This window comes from Corythoichthys intestinalis, chromosome 1 (genome assembly GCF_030265065.1).
Source record: "Corythoichthys intestinalis isolate RoL2023-P3 chromosome 1, ASM3026506v1, whole genome shotgun sequence".
Taxonomy (NCBI): Eukaryota; Metazoa; Chordata; class Actinopteri; order Syngnathiformes; family Syngnathidae; genus Corythoichthys; species Corythoichthys intestinalis.
Genome location: NC_080395.1, coordinates 3,059,805 through 3,075,348, shown reverse-complemented (window position 1 = coordinate 3,075,348; position 15,544 = coordinate 3,059,805). Strand labels below are relative to the sequence as shown.

At 43.3% G+C, this 15,544-nt stretch overlaps 1 protein-coding gene across 1 annotated transcript in view; it reads left to right on the top strand.

Moving 5' to 3' along the window:
• The window catches only part of si:ch211-186j3.6 (neural-cadherin), a 689,510-nt gene that overhangs the window by 294,931 nt on the left and 379,035 nt on the right, over positions 1 to 15,544 (top strand). Inside the window, exon 8 of the mRNA XM_057844439.1 lies at positions 12,561 to 12,733. Coding sequence (XP_057700422.1) covers positions 12,561 to 12,733 — 173 coding nt within the window. The remainder of the gene's footprint in view (positions 1 to 12,560; positions 12,734 to 15,544) is intronic.

The window sequence follows — 15,544 nt, the reverse complement described above, 5'->3', positions numbered from 1 at the left end:
CTATAAGCTAAGTGATTGAAAGGGGTAGAGTGTACACAAATCAGCACTGTGATCTAGAACCTGGTTACGTGTGAATCCCTTGAGAGTGTAAGCCCGTTGGCAACCGACCCTAAGCCGCCCCACTGCCAATCCCGGCACCGGGACCTCCCACCCGAGTGCGCACTATCACATCCAGCAACACGTGAGCCCCACAAAGCGGAGCGGAGACGCCGTGCGGGTGCCAACCCAGGGCCTCGTCCAGCCCAGGGGGGGAGGCTGTTCAGCGCAGCCCATCCCTCTTCCCGCAGCCCAGCAAGGGAGCCCCAAGTGATCCCCCTGGCCACCCGCGCACCCATCAAGCGGCCTTCAGGGATGGCAAGAAGGGACACACCACCACCAAACCCACGCCCACCCCCGTCCGCCTACCCAGCCCCCGAGCCGCAGCCCCACCAACAGGCACGCCACGGGACCCCCAGCGGGCCACCAAGCCCAGGGCAGGGTAAGGTCCCCCGCCGGAGCAGGCAAGCAGATATACACCGGTGCCCAGCCAGCGACCCGCTACGGAGCGCAGGGTGGATACCCAGTCAGAGAAGAGAAGGGAAGGTGGAGGCAGGAGGACGCCGAGGAGCCGCCGCGGGGCAACACGAGATCGGAACCCCGACCTCCCCTCCATTACCGCGGCCGGCAGCCCAAGCAGAGGGATGGCCACGCCCCAGGAGCCACGCCACAGAGAAAAAGTGTGGGACATGCCAACCACCCTATTGCTATGGCTGCCAGGTTCCCGGCTGGCAGCCATTACCAGGCACCATGATGGGATTCTGAGGGGAGGGTAGTGCAATGTATGCATTAAAATAGGAGAGCTTGGCTTGGGGCAGTGGGACCGTAGCATGGAATTTCTACCCAGCTGCCCATCCCACCGCCCTTTGCCGGAGTACTCCTGTGGAGTATGATGTATGTGGTGCATTAAAAAGGGTTCAGGGATGGCGGGCCTGCCGTGAGGAGGTAAGCGTGAGGCACCCTCCCCCAACAGGTCACAACCATCCCACAACCTTGGTGTGTGATGCATTAAAAACAGGGAGCCGGGCTGGGATTGTATGGCCCCGTCCCAACTCTCCCCGGAGAAATGAATGGAAGAAATTGTAACGGTAGCTTTGTTGTGATGGTTGGTATATCAGGTTGCTGATTTTTGAAATTTGAGGCATTTCCAGGTCAGTTCTCTGGGCCATTTCAGGTTGACGTTCTGTCCAGTGTTGTTTATGGCAGCCATTTCCCAATTTTTGTCTTAGTCTTAGTTTTTTTTTTAATTGTTTTTTTTTTAACGAAAACACTTACCGTGCTGGCCAAAAGTATTGGCACCCCTGCAATTCTGTCAGATAATGCTCAATTTCTCCCAGAAAATGATTGTAATTACAAATGCTTTGGTAGTAATCTCTTCATTTATTTTGCTTGCAATGAAAAAACACAAAAGAGAATGGAAAAAAAATTGAATCAATGTCATTTTAAGATTTTATTTATTATTGTATTTATTTATTTTAGGGCTGTCAAACAATTAAAATTTTTAATCGAGTTAATCACAGCTTAAGAATTAATTAATCGTAGTTAAATGCAATTCAAACCATCTCTAAAGTACGCCATATTTTTCTGTAAATTATCGTTGGAATGGAAAGATAAGACAAAAGAAGGATATATACATTCAACATAATGTACATAAGTACTGTATTTGTTAAATATAACAATAAATCCACAAAATGGCATTAAGATTATTAATATTATTTCTGTTAGAGGGATAGAAAGACTTGTAGTTCTTAAAAGATAAATGTTAGTACAAGTTATACTAATTTTATAGTGATTGAAATACACCACAAGGTGTCAATGGCGAGTTTTAAATTACTTATAGTAAAAATCAAGCCAATTAGTGTGTTTTGTCCCTCGACTGATGCCGTAGTTCCCTGTTTACTGGTCCATGCATTGAACTTCACGATCATTTGAGTGCTGGCTTCACAACGTATGAAACCTCGGATAGTGTATATTGTGACTAAATATTGCCATCCAGTGTATTTGTTGAACTAAACGGAATGTTTGAATAGAGTTTGACCAAAATCTGAGTAAGTTTTATGTGTATTTTGAATAGCTAATTCGATTGGGAATGCCAGTTCATTTTGCATTGTTGTTTAACAACACCTGTGTCCACTCACCTTTTGTAATATTCTGATATAGAATTATCCGAGGCACCCTGAAGTGCACGCGGCGCCAGTGTTGTTTACTCACATGATGCAGGAGTGAGTTAGAGTTACGGCCTGCCGAGAGCCGTAAACTATGTTAATGTTGAAGCTCGTTCTTCACCTATAATATGTCGTCACAGGCCTTGTTGAGGCTGGCGTGCACTCCAGTGATAGTGCTCAGGGCCGTACTGGTCAATTCCACTGATTTCCTTTGGCCTCCCAGCACTTTCATGATGATCCGACGAATCCAGTGGGCTCCAAACCCTTGCAGAAGAATCACAGCCATCAGCGTGATGAACAGGTAGATGTCCTCGATGTCCTCAACTTCGAGTGTGGTCAGACACAGCGGCCGCCATTTTCCCCAGCTATCCTCCATAAATCCAGACTTGAAAGTTTTGCTCAGACATGGGTGTTGTCCAGGTTCTGTTCGCATTGTAGAGAAGATCTTGTCCAGAGCGCTAAGTGACCAATTTATCAGTTCCATGTTTTTACAGATTTGGTACAATACTTATTATCAACAATCAGAGTTTGCTTTTGATTCAAGGGCTTACAGGACCAAATGAAACTGTGAAATTACACAGGGTTAGGGTTTATGTTTATAATATGTTTATGTGGGGGCCTTTTGTTGATTACAGCTCACTTTTTGGTGAATTTGGGGGCATTTTCGGGGTCACTTACTGTTGATTTCGGGGCATTTCGGGGTCACTTCCTGTTAATTGGGGGACCTTTTTCGGGCGCACCTGTTGATTACAGGTCACTTTTTGTTTATTTGAGTGCAGTACAGGTCACTTCCTGTTGATTTTGGGCCATTTCGGGGTAACGGTCTGTCGATAGGCAAGGCAAGGCAAATTTATTTATATAGCACAATTCAACACAAGGCAATTCAAAGTGCTGTACATTACATGAAGATCATAAAAATCACATTAAAATCAATAGAACGTAAAAACCAAGACAATCTAAATAGGATATAAAATTATACATAAACATCGCATTTAATCAAGAATAGAATAAAAAAAAACTAATAATAATAATAATCATTGAAATCAGCAATGGAGATCAGCACAAGAGGAATAGATTGAAATATATAGACAGTTATGGATAAGCAGTGCTAAATAAAAAAGCGTTATTAGCCCTGATTTAAAGGAGCTAACAGTTTGACCATAATTCAGACCTTCAGGTAACTTGTTCCAGAGGTGAGGAGCATAATAACTAAATGCTGCTTCACCCTCATTGGTTCTTGTTTTTGGAACAAACAGGAGACTGGTTCCAGACGACCTTTGAGGTCTAGATGTTTCATAGGAATCTAACAAATCAAGCATGTATTTTGGTCCAAGGCCATTAAGTGTTTTGTCGACGAGCAGTAGTATTTTATAGGCTATCCTCGATTTCAAAACCAGTGTAAAGTGATCCAGTTTCCTTGTATTTGTGAGGACTCTGGCTGCAGCATTCTGTACTAGCTGCAGCTTCCTGACTGACTTTTTATCAAGACCTGTAAATATACCGTTGCAATAGTCCAATCTGCTGGAAATGAATGCATGCATAAGTTTTTCCAAGTCTTGTTGAGTCAGAAGCCACTTAATTCTGGCTATATCTTTTAGGTGGTAATAAGCAGATTTAGTGACGGACTTTAGATGGGTATCAAATTTTAGGTCTGAGTCAATAATTACGCCAAGGTTTCTGACGTGATTTGTAGCTGTAAGTGTCATTGTACTAAGGTGTCTGCTTATCTTTGACCTTTCCTTTTTTGGCCCAAAAATGATCACTTCTGTCTTATCCACATGTAACCGGAGAAAATTCTGGCATATCCATTCATTGATTTGATGAATGTATTTACTCAGGCAGACTAAGGGACTATAATCAAGTGGGGACACAGAAATGTAGAGTAGTGTGTTATTTTCATAGGTGTGATAGGAGATATCATACTGTTCCATAATCTTAGCTGGGGGAAGCATATAGATGTTAAATAAGAGTGGTCCAAGAATTGACCCTTGAGGGACTCCACACGTGAATTTGGTTCGTTCTGACTGATGGTTTCCGATTGACACAAAGAAATCCCTATCATCTAAATGAGATGTGAACCACTGAAGAACAGTGTCAGTAAGCCCTCCCCACTATTCCAATCTGCTGAGTAGTATGGTGTGATCAACCGTGTCAAATGCGGCGCTAAGATCCAATAGTAGCAGAACAAATGATTTGCCTGCATCTGTATTTTGACGAATATCATTTAGGACTTTGATAAGCAGGTCAATTCCTGTTGATTTGGGGGAAACTCGCTTCCCTGATTTGGAAATCAATGGGAGTGAATGGAACTTATTTCACCCTTGAAATGAATGGCGAATTGGAAATTTAAATGGGAAATTTTATTCATTAAAAATGAATGGGAATGTTTTTGGCAAATTTTAGCAAAAGTTTTTCTCTTCAAGAAAAATAAAAGCCTTTGCCTTGCCAAGCCCCATCTAATTACCGTATTTTTCGGACTACAAGTCACTCCTGAGTAAAAGTCGATCCAGCCATAAAATGCCCAACGAAGAGAAAAAAAACATATACAAGTCGCACCGGAGTATCAGTCGAATTTTTGGGGGAAATTTACTTGATAAAATCCAACACATAGAACAGACATGTCATCTTGAAAGGCAATTTAATATAAAAATACAATAGAGAACAACATGCTAAATAAATGTACAGTGTACAGTGCATGAACAACGAAATGTGAATATACTGTCGTACGCTACGGCTCGGTCCTGGCCATACAGCGAACTCCCAAAAGACAATGCTGGACGTCCGTATAATTTGCTGAATCAATTTGGTCCTCGATAGAAAACAGGTTGGCATCAACGTAAATAAATGATAATTAGGTACTATTAGTAATAAGTAACAGGTTAGCATGCGTTCGCTATTATTAGCACATCGTTCAAACACCACACAACTGGCTCTAAGTGTCCGATCGCGGGTGGAAAACACACAACTACAACAGAAAAGATGATACACGCAGGCGTTGCCTCTGTAAAGATGATTTAAAAGCATAAACAATGAAAGTAGGTTCGCAGCCGTCTTTTCTCTCTCGCTAACTCGCCCACTCACTCAGAGCTACGGAGCTGTCCGTCTTCTTCTGGCGTGTGAGCACTCTTCTTCACGTAAACAAGTGCGAGTGCGCCCTCACGTGGGCGTGAAAGCGCCACAAACTAAATGCATCCATTTCAAGATAAAAAAGTCAATAATACAATTGAACATACACTGCCAAAGGCAGAACGCGAATATGGCCATAGCTATAAAGAGATATTCAGATAACTATAGCATAAGAACATGCTAACAACTTTACAAAACCATCAGTGTCACTGCAAAACACCAAAATAACATGTGAAATTATATCATAATGTGTTAATAATTCCACACCTAAGTCGCTCCTGAGTATAAGTCGCACCCCCAGCCAAAATATGAAAAAAAACGCGACTTATAGTCCGGAAAATACGGTAAAATGAAAATAAAAATGACAGAAACTCTTATCATGGATGCCAATACCTATCTAAAGTTGATAGTCAACCACCAATTGTGCAAGTTCTCCTACTTGAAAAGATTAAAGAGGCCTGGAATTGTCAACATGGGTAAACCTCAACAATGAGACAGAATCTGGGGAAAAAAAAAAACAGTAAATCACATTGTTTGATTTTTAAAGAATTTAATTCCAAATTAGAGTGAAAAATAAGTCTTTGGTGACCTACAAACAAGCAAGATTTCTGGCTGTCAAAGAGGTCTAACTTTTCTAACGAGGTCTAACGGGGCTCCACTCGTTACCTGTATTAATGGCACCTGTTTTAACTCATTATCGGTATAAAAGACACCTGTCCACAACCCTCAGTCAGTCACACTCCAAACTCCACAATGGCCAAGACCAAAGAGCTATCGAAGGACACCAGAGACAAAATTGTAGACCTGCACCAGGCTGGGAAGACTGAATCTGCAATAGGTATAACGCTTGGTGTAAAGAAATCAACTGGAAGCATTTATTTGAAAATGGAAGACATACAAGACGACTGATAATCTCCCTCGATCTGTGGCTCCATGCAAGATCTCACCCCATGGTGTCAAAATGATAACAAGAACTGTGAGCAAAAAGTCCCAGAACCACACGAGGGGACCTAGTGAATAACCTACAGAGAGCTGGGACCACAGAAACAAAGGCTACTATCAATAACACAATGCGCCGCCAGGGACTCAAATCTTGCACTGCCGGACGTGTCCCCCTGCTGAAGAAAGTACACATCCGGGCCCGTCTGCGGTTCAGTAGAGAGCATTTGGATGATCCAGAAGAGGACTGGGAGTATGTGTAATTGTCAGATAGAACTTTTTGGTAGAAACACCGGTTCTCGTTTTTGGAGGAGAAATAATACTGAATTGCATCTGAAGAACACCATACCCACTGTGAAGCATGGGGGTGGAAACATCATGCTTTGGGGCTGTTTTTCTGCAAAGGGACCAGGACGACTGATCTGTGTAAAGGAAAGAATGAATGGGGCCATGTATCGAGAGATTTTGAGTGAAAATCTCCTTCCATCAGCTAGGGCATTGAAGATGAGACATGGTTGGGTCTTTCAGCATGACAGTGATCCCAAACACACAACCAAGGCAACAAAGGAGTGGCTTCCTAAGAAACATTTCAAGGTCATGGGGTGGCCTAGCCAGTCTCCAGATCTCAACCCCAGAGAGAATCTGTGGAGGGAGTTGAAAGTCCAACGACAGCCCCAAAACATCATTGCTCTAGAGGAGATCTGCATGGAGGAATGGGCCAAAATACCAGCAACAGTGTGTGAAAAGCTTGTGAAGAGTTACAGAAAACGTTTTGCCTTTGTAATTGCCAACAAAGGGCACATAACAAAGTATTGAGATGAACTTTTGGCATTGACCAAATACTTATTTTCCACCATGATTTGCAAATAAATTCTTTAAAAATCGAACAATGTGATTTTCTGTATTTTTTTCCACATTCAGTTTCTCATGGTTGAGGTTTACCCATGTTGACAATTACAGGCCTCTCTAATATTTTCAAGTGGGAGAACTTGCACAATTAGTGGTTGACTAAATACTTATTTGCCCCACTGTATATCATAGTCTTCAAGTTATTCACTGCCATTGACAAGGATAGATGTCCAATTAATTTAAAGTGAGATGACTGGCTCATGTTTCAGTGCCATTGACGCCCCTAGACGTCAATCAATTTTGAATTGGAGAAGCAAATTAGATGTTTAGAGCCGTCAATGGCAGCCAATGAAGTAAATGAGTGCCTTCATAAAGGGTCAACTCATTGCTGTAGATCAGGGGTCAGCAACCTATGACACGCGTGTCAGCACTGGCACGCGATGGGTTAACCAGTGACACGCGAGCGCATGGCAAAATATTATTATCATTTTTTTTTTTTTTACCTGAAATTAAGACATTTTTAGTTGCACGCCCTGTTATTTAGGGCTTTACAGGAGCGTCCCTCCCGACCCCTCTGCCTATAGCGTTATTTGCGAACAATTATGGATTTTGAGCACACTTCCAGCTCTTCAATTTCTCGATTCCTGCGCTCGTCGTTTTTTTCCCCCGTCTGCGCACTCAATTCTGCGCGCTCAGTTCAGCACCCGCTACTAACGTGTCACGAAGCCAACCAGTCAGAGAGCTGGCGGAAGTACACATTGTCACCAATCTGCACTTTTTAGTGCTGTTACTCCAAGCCCCAGCGTGGAGGCCGGCGGGCTACTAAGCGAGTAGACAGCCGGCGAATCGCCGGCGTCCGCGCCGGGCTTTGAATTGAGATCCCGATGTCACACACTCGCCCCGGCGCGGAGGCCGGTCGCTTAAGATACGGGACTGTACACCCCTGTCCCAGCGCATCGCAACACTCCGGTTGGACCCCGATTGCCAGCTGTCAGGTCAGGGCAGCGGGTGAAGCGATGCTTGCACTTTAGTATGGAGTGAACCGGCGATTAACGTGGCTCGTTGCCGTCGATTCGTCCAGTGCTTACTTCGGAGAGGTGGCAATGTGTATAAAAACACTGTGACGCGTTGGATGGCGTTTTACTGGAGACTTTTATTAAACAAAACAAAAACCAGCGGGGGACACAGCCTCTTCTCTCCTTTTCACGGCGCTCTCCGCTCTCTCTCAACACCTTCCTTTGCTCCTCCCTCTCTTTTTCTCGCACAGACGCCCAATTCCTCTTCTACGCTTAACTAGTAAGCCGATCATATTGTAGGGGACAGCGGCTCCTTCGGATACCGGTAACAACTGGTTGCCTGGTTACTTCCAGTAGCTCTTTTTGTGCATTATGCCTCGAGAGTGTTGTGTGTCGCACAACAAGTGTCAAACGCCACTACGGGACAAAACATGAAAATTCATAGAAAACAGGGCCAAGGAACACATTAAAGTGGGCATCTTTTATATGTGTAATATAAAATATAAAATTGTGCATATAATTCACTGTTTAAGCTAGTGAACAAGACAAAATGTAAGAGTCGGCTGTTCTGACTTTGAAGGCTCTCTCTACTGTGGGAGACCTGCACTGAGAATCACACCTGTTCCCCTTTGCGTGCTGGGTGTGTGTGTGTGTGTGTGTGTGTGTGTGTGTGTGTGTGTGTGTGTGTGTGTGTGATATGTTTGCATAAAATGGTACAGCTGTACAGCTGTTATTACTGTTGCACTTATTTTCAAGTTTTGATATTTTCTACAATATGCATTAGTTTTTAGTTAATTGATGAAGACGAATGGTAGTTATACAAATTAAATGTATGTCCATGTTTTTTTTTATTTGGAGTAAAATTACAGCTCTGCTGGATATAAAAATTCGGATGCGCGTCATTAATCTTGGGGTGGCACACTGATTGACAAGAAAATTTGAAAGTGGCACTCCACACCAAAAAGGTTGCTGACCCCTGCTGTAGATAGACGTCCAATTCATTTTGACTGTAAGCTGTATTAACACATCACGTGAATGACTCTATTAGCACAATAAACACATTTGTAGCATTGTGAAATAGAAGGAGGTGCACCAACTTAGATGTTTACGAGGTTGTGAGGAGGAAACCACTAAGACTCCAAAGCCGGGGGTGCGCCATCACCCGATGGTGACGTCACGCGAGGAGACGAGACGGAGCGCTGGTATGCATGTCAAAGATTCGCATCAGGATACAAGAGGCGACGCTTCGCTACACCCAAAAAAGACGACAGAGCGGGGAAAAAAAAAAAAAAGTCCTTCCTTGGCTTAATTGTACTGCCGCTGTTACCCAGTATTTTTTTGTGTTGGTGTGTGTCGATTTGGATTGCACCGCCTGTGTATGTGCGCATCCGTGCATTAATGCGAGGCGATGTGTGTGACACCTCTTCTTTCACCTCACACCTCTCTGTGGCTGCAAATTGGACTGAGCTCTTCGCAACATATTCCCTTCTCCTTGTCTGTTTGCGTGTGTGTCACCAGCAAAGACACACACACTCACACCAAACCTGAATCCGCTATTGTGACAAACACCTCAAGGCTCACTTCCCCCTGATGCCGATCGTCCATCTCTTGTGCAATGTGTACACAGAGTTTGGTACTAACGCATTACATTTACTCCTTTATAAAGATGTCCCGATCGATCGGCATCACGTCATTTTCACAGTATCGGAATCGGCAAAAAAATATCGGACATGCCTTTTTTTAATATACTTAATATACTTGTTGTACTTTCCCTGGTAACTTGTTACTTTTACTATAGAGTAATTCAGTTACTAACTTTTTGGAAGAAGTAGTGAGTAATGTAACTAATTACTTTTTTAAAGTAACATGCCCAACACTGTTCGTTGGTGGCAGACGTGGTTGACATTTGCATTTGTTCTTCCACTGGTATTTTAAATATTTCTGTACTCAAAGGTTATTTTTGTTGGGTTAGGGTTTTCTTTGCCAAACGTCTCGTTTTCGCCCTTATTGTCAGGGTTTCCACTGATGACCCTAGCAAGTTTGCATCGACTGTTACCACGCAGTCGGTTGGTTGAATCGGTATCAGGAGCCAAAAAAAAAATGATATCAGTGCAACACTAATTATTAGACACACCTCCCGTATCCCTCACACACTCTCTCGCACACGCGCACACAGATACGGGTCACGCTTTAACGCTATGAACAACCTCCAAATCGTCCATCTTGCAGTTGCAATCTTTCCCATCACCTTCCCCCGGTCGGGTAAACAGAAGTAGATGGATGTATACTGCGCGCAGTGAACACACGCACCCTCACACACATACATACGATTTCAATTCCGCGCTCTCTGAAAACAGCAAGCAAATGAACACATGACAGCGATAGCACCTGGCCCGGCGCGGCCCGGCCCGTGAAGATAAGGAGGATGTAATAAGCGCTGTTCACACTTCAAGCCCACACACACGACATAAACAGAGCAGCCGGGGTATGAGATGAATACAAAGCGCACACACAGAGAGTCATTCAAAGCCGAGTGGGATGCAGATGAGTCGCCCACACCAGACGCATGACGAGGGGGGGAACGCAGCCCAAAGCGCCATCGGCCCGCCGTCGCTCCTTTGCGTCGCTAAGCAACCGCAAATGGCGCTGAAAGAAAAACGTTTTGCCATGTGGTACATCCCCAGCCCGCTTTTTGGTGTTATAGGGGAATTTGAGAGTTTCAATTTTAGCACTCGAGACATGGCCTAAAAATAAAGTTTAGTATTAGTTTTGTTTCAACAGAAATTAGATTTTTTTTCTCATCCTAACTTTATACAGTGCCTTGCAAAAGTATTCGGCCCCCTTGCGTTAATACTTTGTAGCGCCACCTTTTGCTCCAATTACAGCTGCAAGTCGCTTGGGGTATGTTTCTATCAGTTTTGCACATCAAGAGACTGACATTGTTGCCCATTCTTCCTTGCAAAACAGCTCGAGCTCAGTGAGGTTGGATGGAGAGTGTTTGTGAACAGCAGTCTTCAGCTCTTTCAACAGATTCTCCATTGGATTCAGGTCTGGACTTTGGCTTGGCCATTCTAACACCTGGATACTTTTATTTTTGAACCATTCCATTGTAGATTTGGCTTTATGTTTTGGATCATTGTCCTGTTGGAAGATAAATCTCCGTCCCAGTCTCAGGTCTTGTGCAGATACCAACAGGTTTTCTTCCAGAATGTTCCTGTATTTGGCTGCATCCATCTTCCATCTTCCCTGTCCCTGCTGAAGAAAAGCAGGCCCAAACCATGATGCTGCCACCACCATGTTTGACAGTGGGGATGGTGTGTTCAGGGTGATGAGCTGTGTTGCTTTTACGTCAAACATATCGTTTTGCATTGTGGCCAAAAAGTTCAATTTTGGTTTCATCTGACCAGAGCACCTTCTTCCACATGTTTAGTGTGTCTCCCAGGTGGCTTGTGGCAAACTTTAAACGAGACTTTTTATGGATATCTTTGGGAAATGGCTTTCTTCTTGCCACTCTTCCATAAAGGCCAGAGTTGTGCAGTGTACGACTGATTGTTGTCCTATGGACAGACTCTCCCACCTCAGCTGTAGATCTCTGCAGTTCATCCAGAGTGATCATGGGCATCTTGGCTGCATCTCTGATCAGTTTTCTCCTTGTATGAGAAGAAATTTTGGAAGGACGGCCGGGTCTTGGTAGATTTGCAGTGGTCTGATGTTCCTTCCATTTCAATATGATGGCTTGCACAGTGCTCCTTGAGATGTTTAAAGCTTGGGAAATCTTTTTGTATCCAAATCTGGCTTTAAACTTCTCGACAACAGTATCTCGGACCTGCCTGGTGTGTTCCTTGGTTTTCATAATGCTCTCTGCACTTTAAACAGAACCCTGAGACTATCACAGAGCAGGTGCATTTATACGGAGACTTGATTACACACAGGTGGATTCTATTTATCATCATCGGTCATTTAGGACAACATTGGATCATTCAGAGATCCTCACTGAACTTCTGGAGTGAGTTTGCTGCACTGAAAGTAAAGGGGCCGAATAATATTGCACACCCCACTTTTCAGTTTTTTATTTGTTAAAAAAGTTTAAATTATCCAATAAATGTTGTTCCACTTCACGATTGTGTCCCACTTGTTGTTGATTCTTGACAAAAAAATTAAATTTCATATCTTTATGTTTGAAGCCTGAAATGTGGCGAAAGGTTGCAAGATTCAAGGGGGCCGAATACTTTTGTAAGGCACTGTAAATGCTCTATTCCATTCCAAACAAGACTGACACACCACGATAATTTAATAATTGGGGTAAAACCACAATAATACAAGTACCAAGACATTTAAATCATTCCATATCACTAAACGTTAATAGCTGTAATGAATTAGAAAATAGAATCAAATCAGCTGAGTCGTATGTTTTTGTGTGATCGTCCAGGTTTGATCCGACTACGCTCGAGTCCCCCGCCTCACCTGGTGGGCGTGGAGTACATCCTCAACGTGACGGCGACGGACGACAACGCTTCGGGCGGCCCTCAGGCGTTGTCGTCGACAGCGCAGGTAGTGGTCGGCGTGGACGACGTCAACAACAACAAGCCCGTTTTTGAGAAGGTGAGATATCCTTAACCTGCTAACGTAATTAATCAATTGTTTGACAACCGATACAAAGACAATTTATATAATCGATGCATTGTTTTGGCACATTGTTGACCTAGAAATTGTACAAATATGCTTTTTTAAGCCTCTTAATAGTTCAAAAAAAGTAAAAATAAGTAAGTTCTAACCTAGTTAATTTCAAACTTTATTAATTGATAATTATTTATAGATAAAACAATAAATAAACAGTGAATGTTCACAATTTCTTTTCATTTTATAGTAATTATAATGTAATTTTTTTGTAGAAATTTCCAGAAACCCAGAAATATATTTGTTCATCAATTTGTTATTTTACATGTTGCTGCCATCCCTCCCACTTAAAACAGATTGGACGTCTACGGTTGTCAGTGGCAGCCAATACATGGCAACGAGTTCATTTTAGGGCGTTTACGGATCACTTCCTGTTGATTTTAGGGTAATTGCAGGTAACTTCCTGTGGATTTTTGGGGCATTTATGGATCACTTTCTGTGGAATTTTGGGGCAGGTCACTTCCAGGCAAATTTTCGGGGCGCGTACAAGTCACTTCCGGTTGATTTTTTTGGGTTGTATACAAGTCACATCCGGTTGATTTTTGGGGGGGCGTGTACAGTTCACATCCGGTTGATATTTTGGGGCGTGTACAGGTCACTTCCAGTTGATTTTTGTGGCCGTGCACAAGTCACTTCTGGTTGATTTTTGGGGGGGGGGGGGGGCGTGTACAAGTCACATTCAGTTGATTTTTTGGGGGGCGTGTACAGCTCACATCCGGTTGATTTTGTTGGGGTGTGTACAGTTCACATCCGGTTGATTTTTTTGGGGGGCGTGTACAAATCATTTACATTTACAAGTCTCTTCCGGTTAATTTTTGTCACTTAAGATTAATTTTTGATGGGTGTACAAGTCACTTAAGATTAATTTTTGATGGGTGTACAAGTCACTTCCGGTTGATTTTTTGGGGCGTGTACAGGTCACTTACAGTTGATTTTTGTGGTGTTTACTAGTCAGTTCCAGGTTATTTTTGTGGAAGTGTACAAGTCACATCCGGTTGATTTTTTTGGGGGGCGTGTACAAGTCACTTCCAGTTGATTTTTTTGGGGGGCGTGTACAAGTCACTTCCAGTTAGTTTTTTGGCGTGTGCAAGCCACTTCCAGTTGATTTTTGTGGCGTTTACAAGTCTCTTACAGTTGATTTTTGTGGCGTGTACAAGTCACTTCCAGTCGATTTTTGTGGCGTGTACAAGTCACATTCAGTTGATTTTTTTGGGGGGCGTGTACAGCTCACATCCGGATGATTTTTTGGGGGCGTGTACAAGTCACTTCCAGTTGATTTTTGGGGTGTGTACAAATCACTTCCAGTTGATTTTTTTGGGCATTTACAAGTCACTTCCGGTTAATTTTTGGGGCATGTACAAGTCACTTCCATTTTATTTTTGGGGCATGTACAAGTCACTTCCATTTTATTTTGGGGGCATGTACAAGTCACTTCCGGTTGATTTTTGGGGCATGTACAAGTCACTTCCATTTTATTTTTGGGGCGTGTACAGGTCAGTTCCGGTTAATTTTTGGGGCGTGTACAAGTCACTTCCGGTTGATTTTTAGGGCATGTACAGCTCACTCCCGGTTAATTTTTGGGGCATGTACAAGTCACTTCCATTTTATTTTTGGGGCGTGTACAGGTCAGTTCCGGTTAATTTTTGGGGTGTGTACAAGTCACTTCCAGTTCATTTTTGGGGCGTGTGCAAGCCACTTCCCGTTGATTTTGGGGCATGTACAGCTCACTTCCAGTCAATTTTTTGGGGGGGCGTACAAGTTACTTCCAGTTGATTTTTGTGGTGTTAACAAGTTACTTCCAGTTGATTTTGGGGGCATGTACAAGTCACTTCTAGTTGATTTTTGGGGGCGTGTACAAGTCACTTCCGGTTAATTTTTTGGGGCGTGTACAGGTCACTTCCAGTTGATTTTTGTGGTGTTTACAAGTAAACTCCAGTTGATTTTTGTGGTGTTTACAAGTTACTTCCAGTTGATTTTTGGGGCATGTACAAGTCACTTCTGGTTGATTTTTGGGGGCGTGTACAAGTCACTTCCGGTTGATTTTTTGGAGCGTGTACAAGTCACTTCGGTTGATTTTTCTGGCGTGTACAAGTCACTTCCGGTTGATTTTTGTGGCGTGTACAAGTCACATTCAGTTTATTTTTTGGGGGCGTGTACAGTTCACATCCGGTTGATTTTTTGGGGGGGGGGGGGTGTGTACAAGTGACTTCCAGTTCATTTTTGGGGCGTGTACAAATCACTTCTGGTTGATTTTTGGGGCATGTACAAGTCACTTCTGGTTGATTTTTGGGGCATGTACAAGTCACTTCCGGTTGATTTTTTGGAGCGTGTACAAGTCACTTCGGTTGATTTTTTTGGAGCGTGTACAAGTCACTTCGGTTGATTTTTCTGGCGTGTACAAGTCACTTCCGGTTGATTTTTGTGGCGTGTACAAGTCACATTCAGTTTATTTTTTGGGGGCGTGTACAGTTCACATCCGGTTGATTTTTTTGGGGGGGGCGTGTACAAGTGACTTCCAGTTCATTTTTGGGGCGTGTACAAATCACTTCCAGTTGATTATTGGGGCATGTACAAGTCACTTCCATTTCATTTTTGGGGCGTGCACAGGTCACTTCCAGTTCATTTTTGGGGCGTGTGCAAGCCACTTCCAGTTGATTTTGGGTTACTGACAAGTAAGTGACTCAACAGTGTCCCCAAATGAATCAGAAGTGACTCAAAGTCAACAAGAAGTAACTC